Source organism: Capsicum annuum, chromosome 7 (assembly GCF_002878395.1).
Source record: "Capsicum annuum cultivar UCD-10X-F1 chromosome 7, UCD10Xv1.1, whole genome shotgun sequence".
Lineage (NCBI taxonomy): Eukaryota > Viridiplantae > Streptophyta > Magnoliopsida > Solanales > Solanaceae > Capsicum > Capsicum annuum.
This window is the reverse complement of record NC_061117.1, coordinates 163,591,735-163,600,549: the sequence shown is the minus strand read 5'-3', so window position 1 is coordinate 163,600,549 and position 8,815 is coordinate 163,591,735. Positions and strand designations below refer to the sequence as shown.

The 8,815-nt window shown below is 30.6% G+C and overlaps 1 protein-coding gene across 2 annotated transcripts; it reads right to left on the bottom strand.

Moving 5' to 3' along the window:
* Positions 1 to 1,034: 1,034 nt before the first annotated feature.
* LOC107878148 (scarecrow-like transcription factor PAT1) lies at positions 1,035 to 4,789 on the bottom strand. Of its 2 annotated transcripts, none has more exons than XM_016725054.2 (2): positions 4,543 to 4,789; positions 1,035 to 3,032 (listed from the first exon to the last, which is right to left on the bottom strand). In XM_016725054.2, the coding sequence occupies exon 2, from the start codon at positions 2,809 to 2,811 to the stop codon at positions 1,186 to 1,188; it is 1,626 nt and encodes a 541-aa protein (XP_016580540.1). In that variant the 5' UTR covers positions 2,812 to 3,032; positions 4,543 to 4,789; the 3' UTR covers positions 1,035 to 1,185. The 2 variants fall into 2 exon arrangements, with proteins under 2 accessions (XP_016580540.1, XP_016580541.1); XM_016725055.2 differs by having other exon boundaries at positions 4,292 to 4,668.
* Positions 4,790 to 8,815: the final 4,026 nt, after the last annotated feature.

Here is an 8,815-nt window from a genome sequence, read left to right as displayed (position 1 = left end):
CCCCCCCCCCACATACGTGTTCACTTTTTATTTTTTATTTTTATTTTTCCTCTCAATTCATTTCTTTTCATTTTTTAAATTAAAATTAAAATTTGAAATATTTTTATTTTTTTGGGGATTAAAATTTAAATTTAAATTGAAAGTGAGTGATAGTGAATATTGAAAAAAATTAGTGAATTTCGCTTGAAAAAAATTAAACTTTTTGTGAATTTGTTAAAAATATTCAAATTTAAAAATCAAAAAATTATTATGTTTGTATATATGAATTTATAATTTAAAATTTAAATTAGTTGGAGAAGAATTTTCATTATTTGGAATGAATTTGATGTTTAATTTGTGAGCAAAAATAAAAACATGATTATTGAAATTTTTCTACAATTTATAAATTTTTCTTATTTAATTAAATTAATTTTAATATTTAATTTGTTATGTAGCATTTTAAAAATGACTTGAAATTTAATGTAATACTTTTTTATTTTTTATTTGTTATTTTTAAAAAATGACGTGTCAGATGAAGTTGCAGACGTGTCAAACGTGGCAGCCGACGTGGGTTACACTCACCAAAAAAGGTTTTAAAATGTTGCTTTTTAATGAGTTCAGGGTCCAGATGACAAACATGTAAGTAGAAGTGTCCAACTTACAAAACCGACATAGTACAGGATCCAGAAAGTCATTTTGCGGAACCAAAAACCATATAGACTGGGCCCCACTATCTGTGCTATCAGAGAAAGTTTGGTTAGTAAAGTTGTACTGGTAATTGAAATGTTGCCTGGCCAGACTTAATAAAGAATCTATGGCAATGAAAAACGCTATTTCCCATTTTTTGTGACTGAAAATTTACAAACAATCTCTGAAACTCAGAGACATGGACCTATCCCTCTTACCTTTCTCCACTTAAATACAGTGAGTTCGCAACTCGATGTACAACTGGAACTTGTAACCCAAGACAGCTCTGACCTTTTATTATTGGCATAAGATTACTAAAACCTACTATACTATCTATATCTTCCTTTGCATGTAAATTGAAAAATGGATTCGAAGAAATAAACTTTTACTTTGATTGATCAAGTGATACACTTGACGAGGAACCTGTTTTCTTACTATTAGCACTTCAGCTATTACAGAGATCAAGAAGAAGAAAAAAGGGGGGGACTAAAGAAAAGGGCTCTGTGAAAGAACCATTTGTTATTTCCAGGCACAAGAAGCAACCAAATCTCTATTCATCCAACCAAGGTAAAGAGCCCCATCTCTTTCTTCAAGCCTATACTTATCTGAGTAGCTCTCTAGCAATGTCTTGATCGTAGCGTTCACCAATGAACTCAATGGATATGGGCTAAAACCAGCCATTCTAAACCGCGACTTCCACTTACCAAGAAGTTCATGCCGCTCCACCCTTTCAATTCCCTCACAGGCTATGATGTTAACAACGTCCCTCGCTAAACAATGCTGTTCAACGTTGATTCGCTCCTTATGTCCCCGTGGAAGAGTCATATCGATTGATTCAAACATGGATGAATAATAATCCAAGGTTTCAAGGAATCGAGGAAAGAAAGCAGCAGTATTCGTATTAGATTCTTGCTCAACAAGGGTAACAACCTTGGGGCTGAGGTTTTTGACCATCCGTAATAGTCTATCCCGATGATTTACAGTGCTCACACTTTCGTCTGGCATGTGATGTAATGTGAAAGCAAAATTTACTGCTAGTGCTTCGCTAGGTTGAATTCCAAGGTTTTCTAGCTGAACATCACAACCGGACATGGCAGCAGGATGAAATTCAAAAGGCACCTTGAAAGTTTTAGCAAGTTTGGAAAGCCTTTTGCCCACAATATCAAGCCCTCCTCCACGAGCATATGCTGAGGTGGAATCATCAATGCCTGTCATGCGGATATGTGGCGGTCCTCCAGGACGAGCTGCAAAAGCTTGAATCATAGGCACCCACTGGCTCCCTTGAGCAATCTGGAAATCAATTATATGAACTCTATTTTCATCCTTCATTGCTTCTGCAATGGCGCCATTAGCTGACATGTATCCAAATTTGAAGTAAGGGCAAATTTCATAAAGAACGTGCATATATGACAACAACTCAAAACTTGCGGGTTCTTTGCATCTCAAGGATTTGCATATGGAACTTCCCGATGCAGCCAACCTCGCAACAAGCCCTTCCAAGATGTATGCTCCCAGTCTCTGAATTGGCTCCCCTGATACTGACACCATTTGACGCAACTCAGATATCAACACTTGTGCAGTTAGTAATTCACCATCAGAAACAGCTTTTGCACAAGCGATAAGCACCTGTTTCAAATCTCGTCTAGGTATGGCCAGCATTATTTGCCTCCAGCTATCAATTTCTGGGGAGGCTATATTACTTGGCAAGGAATTATCATAACTCTCCAATTCAGGTCCCAGCATCACCGTTTCCAATTCCTTTAGCTTGTGCATGAAATCAGCCACGTCATCTGTAATACAAGATCCACTAATAGGGGAGCCATAGTTAGTCTCAGGGGAATGGCGAACATCGGATAGGTATGGCTGAGACTCTTGATTGCAAGTCGTGCTTCCATTTGATGAGAAACTAGTAGTTGATGGTGAGTGGTAAATGGCATAGTTTCCAGTGGCAGAAGACGAATCCAGCATGCAATAGCGGTCACGATAGGTCTGAAGGGAGTGGTTACCTACATGGCTGCCACTAATGTAGCTCAAATGGCTATCTAAAGTTTGAAACTGAGGCAGACAGTAGGCCTCTGCCTTCTGCAGCGGTTCACAGTAAAGAGTATTAGACATAGCTGTTCTTCTGCGTCGTGATGCTTGCATTGCAAATTAAGATTGTTCCTGTCTTGTCAATATATGCCCTATGCAGTCTGGTACCTATTTGGTGTGCACGTTTATTTGGTGTCAAGGATTATACATCTTACAAAGTTTCATGGTGCCGCAGTGGAGTGATTTTAATCTTCACAGTGAACCAACCTCAAAAGCTGAGCAGCGTTCGGAATTCGGAAAGGGAAGGACAAACTCTAGCAGCAAACCATGACAACCTACACATTATACATATAGTATTTGTTGGAGAAGAAGCAGTGGAATATAAAGTCAGAGTAAGGAACTAATATGCGCTATTCAACATCTATATTGCAGCTTGTTAAAGACTTTAAAGTGTTATGCCATTACTTCTACTATGTAGCATTGAGTGAGATTACTGCAGCAACTACACATTATGCTTTATCTACTTTAAACCAACCTCAAATCTAGTTACCACTATCTCAGATCAATCCTATGAAGCAACAGATCACGTAAAGGAAAACCGAAAAATGATGAATGCTTGCAGAATCAAATACACCTCAACAAAAAAAAAAAAATGTAAATCTGTATTACCAACTGAGCTGGCCACTGATCAAAATATACTACTGAACTTACCTACTACTTCTATAGATTATGTTACTTCATCTAATTTATACTATTGATTTTTTTTAAAAAAAATACATATTTAAACTAAATTTATATTCATTGTAAGAAAAGGATCAGTGACCAATATACTCAGTGACATATCCTCAGAATTTTCTAGTGGTTAAAACATGGATAAACTTCAAGTTAGTCCAATCTGTTTACCTTGAAAGCAAAAAAAACTAGTTACACCAGAAGTCCTAGACAAAGATCCACTATAATCTCAATTAGCAAAAAGGTCAAGAATTTGATATTTCAAAAAAAGAAAAAAAGGAAAAAGAAAATCTACCATGGATGAAAATCAATGGCTTTAATCAAGAACATAAACTACTTCAATTGAAATTGAAAACTAAAAAAGGAGTAGAAAAAAATGAAAGAAGCAAGTGATCTAACCAAAAAATTGAAAGTAAAGAGAAAACTGCTCTTATTAAATAAGCCATTCTAACAAAGTACAAAAATAAGCTAAGCTGGCCCGGACACCACGGATATAAATTATAAAAAAAAAAAAAAAAAAAAAGTACACTGAATGCAGCAAGAAAGATTGAGCAGAACATGAACCAGATAAAATGGTCCATGTATCTACAACCTTCTTAATAAATTACTACTAAAAGCAAGAGTTTAATTTCTTTCTTTAATATGTTTTTATCAGTTCAATTTAAAAACTGAAACTCAGTCTTTCATTTCAACTGCCATAAATTCCAAAATAACAGTATAAACAAACTTTGTCACATTCTTGATTAAACCCAACTTCAAAAAAGAGCTTCATTTTCTCAAGAATCCACAATATTTACAAAAACAAGAGAAAAAATCTCAGCTAAATGAATTAAAATACAAATTGTAAGTATAAAAATTCTACCTTTAGTAGATCTATCAGATAACCAATAACCAAGTTGAACATAAATTTTTGGATTTTTCTCAAAAGAAAAAAAGATCCTCAAATTGAATCAAGAATATCAAAAAGATTTCAACTTTATCACATTAAAGAAAGAAAGAAAAAGAAGTGAAATGGGATAATATAGCAAAGAAGCTTAGAAGCAACCACAAAGAATTTATAAACAGTAACTGAAGTTACATATTACTATGAATTTAGTAAGTTGGTATACCAACCTTAAAACTGAAGAATCCCAATTTTTTGTTTTTGTTTTTGTTTTGCAATATGTTGTTTCTTTATTACAACTCAAAGAACAGTTTATTTATTTATGCTGATGATAGAGAAAGGGGAAGAAAGAGCAGAGGACCCTATGAAGATAAAAAAAAAAAATCTGTGAATTTAAGTATTATAAAAAGATCATGATTATTATTAAGACCTTATTGTTTAGGAAAAACACAAGAATGCCACTATGGTTTTGTTATTAATTGATCTAGTGGGTCTAAAAGGCTCTATAAGCAATAACTAGTGGGCATGGGCAAGTGCAAGGTACTATTTGACAACACTTCAGTGTAATTTTATAAATTGAGTCGAGAGGCGTGCTTAGATCTTATCATTACCTTCTGAAGTGAAAGGGTAAGGTTAGTAGAAGTCTAACACAAAATACTAATCGAAAATATAAACGAGCATACTTAAAAAAGAATAATGACTATGAAAAAAGTGTATGATACTCAAAATACACGAGATTATAGGTATGCAAAAATTAGTTCAATCGATAAATCGAATAAAAAAAAGTGTTATTGATTTATTAGTATTAGATTATTGAGTTAATAATTTTTGTAAACTTTTTTATTGGGCTCTCGATCCAATTTTGGGTTTTAAAATTTTAATTAATGGTTAAACTGATAATATAATAATATTATATAAGATTATATTTTTATCCCTAAGACATACTTTATTTTTTTCATATTTTATTGTTGTTGTCTTAATGTTGTTGTTTTCTTTCGAAAGTTATTGGCTTAGTGTGGTTTTACTTCTACCATCAGCTAAACTATAAACAGATCTTATTTTCTCTTGTTGAGAGATCGTCATCATTGAGATATTGCACTCAAGTTTGTCACTTAATCAAACTGAAAAAATTTGTTTTATTAATAGTGTATTTGAATTTGTTTTATTAATAATATATTAATAATGTATTTGAAACATTAAATAGTAACATGAATTGATGAATTTGTATTAAATAAATCAATAATTTTGAATACCAGATAAAAAATTTCATTTATTGATTGTAATAGAATTGCACAATGTTTAAAGAAATTGTGAGCTAATTGTATTTGTCCATATGATTATAATGAACATTAGGGTCTAGACTAGATTAAGAGTTTGGCTTATGGTTAAATGCCTTATGTACCTTGATTTTAATTATACATATTATACTCACAAATAAATGCTAGACAAATACCTTATTAGTCATTAACGGTTGGCAATTTAGCACAATTACAGTGTTTATTAAATCAATGAAGCTACTAACCTAGCTATTTAATAACACTTTAACTTTTATTTTATGATTTTTCATTCCAAAATTGATAGTTAATTAAAGACCATTAAGAATTGTGTCAGAATAGATATATAGGAATCACACCATTAATCAGAAATTTCAGTTTTAGCATTGAAATGGTCCTTTTTGATGGAAATTTTTTAATAGATTTTACGGGTGACGAATTTTAATTATTTTATAAAATTTCACATAATGTTTTACCTAAGGTACAGATGATTTCAAACAAGCTGCTTGTTCAATGTTTTTTCTCCTCTTCTTAAAAGTTTAATTAGTACTCAAAGTACAGGTAATTTCAAATAAGCTAATCTCCTTCTATGTTTTTCCTACTCTCCCTTCTTCTCCTCCTATTTGACAAAATTTTGACAAATTATCATTGTTGTAAAATGAATTTACTAGACTTGATGTTACTTTTTATTGTTTTAACAAAACCACGACTCGAATTTCTTTTTTATTATTGTTGAAATTTATGTTACAATTTTGAGCTTATTTAGAGTAGATTTTACTATTAAAAATAAGTCAAAAATCAAGGGGCAAAATGATCGACGTCTATCAAATATAAGTCAAAATAAAAAAAAAAGGCGACGGACTTGACAATATGGACTCTTTTGTCCAATTATGATGGAATAGATCAAAATTTCACCATTTATAATTATAGATTTTGAATTTGAGTCTTAAAATACAATAATTTTTCTTTGATTGGTTCCTTTTCCTTAAATAAGTCTCATGCAACGCAACGTGAATCTGAATCAATAAATTCCGAATGCCAAATTAAAAAATCTCATTAATTGGTACTAGTAAAAAAAAAAAAAAAAAGCACAATATTGTTTTAGGGAATATTCTATATTGTGAGTTAAATTTGGCATTAGGGTCTAGAGTCTAGAGTAGATAAAGAGCTTGACTGATGGAGTTATAGTTAAATGCCTTCCATTCATTTTAAATCAAGTCATATACACGTTTTCACAAATTATAAATGTTAGACAAATACTTTATTAATGGCTGATAATTTAGCACGGTTACAGTGTTAGTAATTGAAGTTAACAATTCAATATGAAGCTTAAACTTTCATCTCATGATCTTCATTCCAAAGTTGATAGGCAATACAGACCATGTAGGGTTATGATGAGACAAATAAGATCACTTTAATTTTTCGTTAATCAGAAATTTTAAATTAATTTAAAAAATCTGGGTAGAAAGTGTTTTCTTCTTTAATGAATTGTACAAAACAAAAACCAAAAAAAAGAAAAAAAATGGTCTTCTTTCAATGCCTGACATTATTATTCATATGCTGAGGTTTTGATCTTGGAATCAGGGTTGGAGCCGGTCCCTTGGTAGGGGATCATCCGAATGGCCTTTGACGGAAAAATATATTATTTATACATGATTAAAATTAATTTTTATGTATCTACAATAGGTGTTGAACCCCCTTCGACTAAATTTTCTTCAAATATTGAATCCTCTTAGTTGAAATCCTGACTCCGCCTCTACATGAAATTGTTTTTTATGAGCATAGTAATTCTTGACTTACAATAATCAAATTAGTATAATCCATTTTTCAAGTTTAGTTACAAAAGAAGAAAAAACTTAGAAGAAGAGAAGAAAAACATAAGTTGACTAGAAACTGTCCCTAAATGGACAGGAAAATGATGTTCAATATGTATTGAATCTGGTGTTTATATCAATTTAATAAATATAAAATATGTCTTACATAAAATATTTATATCATTTAATCACAATTAAGTTATATGTATCTTATTTATATTTTTAATTATTAAAATTAAATTATTTGATTTGATATAAATATTCGGCGCGGAAAAGTATTTTTAAGGATATAAATTTTCAATTGACTTTGATCAACCCCATCCTATCCTCTCAATACCAAGTTCTCTTCCATTTTTTCTTCACAAAAAAGACTACATTCTTTTTCATGTTCAAGACTCGAGACAATATAACAAAATCAGAAGTACCCACTCCACACGTTACAGTAATTAAGCTGGAAAATAAATTGGGATTTTTTTTTGTTCTTTTTTTTTTATTTATTGAAATAATTAAAAGGGAATATTATATTGACTTACATAGACCATTTATAAAGCTAACATTTATCAGAATACTTCAGTTTTTTCCAGCCACAAAAATGAAGCTAACGTCAATTATCAATTAAATTAATCAAACTACTATTCAATAACATGTATTCTAAATTCAGTTATGTAAATCTTTCGTTTTTAATTTGTCTATTATACGTTATAGTAATATTTAGTAATTTAGGTTTTTTCTTTCTACTGATATAACCTGTCTCTCGAGAAAAATTAGGAGATCTCTAAATTTGACGCTTTATATAATCCATTTACAAAAATGTCAGTCTAATATTTTCGTCGTTCCTTTTTATATACTTCCTTTTCTTTTTTAGAATCAAATAATATAAATTTTGATCAACATTTTAAGATGTATTTCTTAATCAAATTAAAAAAAAATAAAAAATATAATTTATAGTACTTTTCATATTATTTTTGAATATCTAAATTTTAATTTTAAGAATTTAAGTTAATCTAATATAATTTTGCTTTACTTAGCAAAATCGATTCACAAAAAATGAAAGAAGTATATAAAAATGATTGGAAGGAATAACAATAACTAAATTAAACCTCAATTTTAATTAGGTGTCTCGTCAGATTTGTGTATTTAAGAAGTTACAGATACATAAACATCAAGTTAATAAGTCTAACGTATGAATTAAAAAATACTAGCAATATGCTACCGTAAAATGTTTTTTTAATACGAATCAACGCTAATGCATGTATTGCTTAAACAAGCAAGTTGCAAATGTTTACTTAATTTTAGGGAAAAGACATCATTTTATCCCAAATTATAGTTGAAAAATCAAATCCACATCTAAATTATATAAGTGATCTATTACACATCTTAACTATAAAAAAGTGATACTTTTTACACCCTGTTAA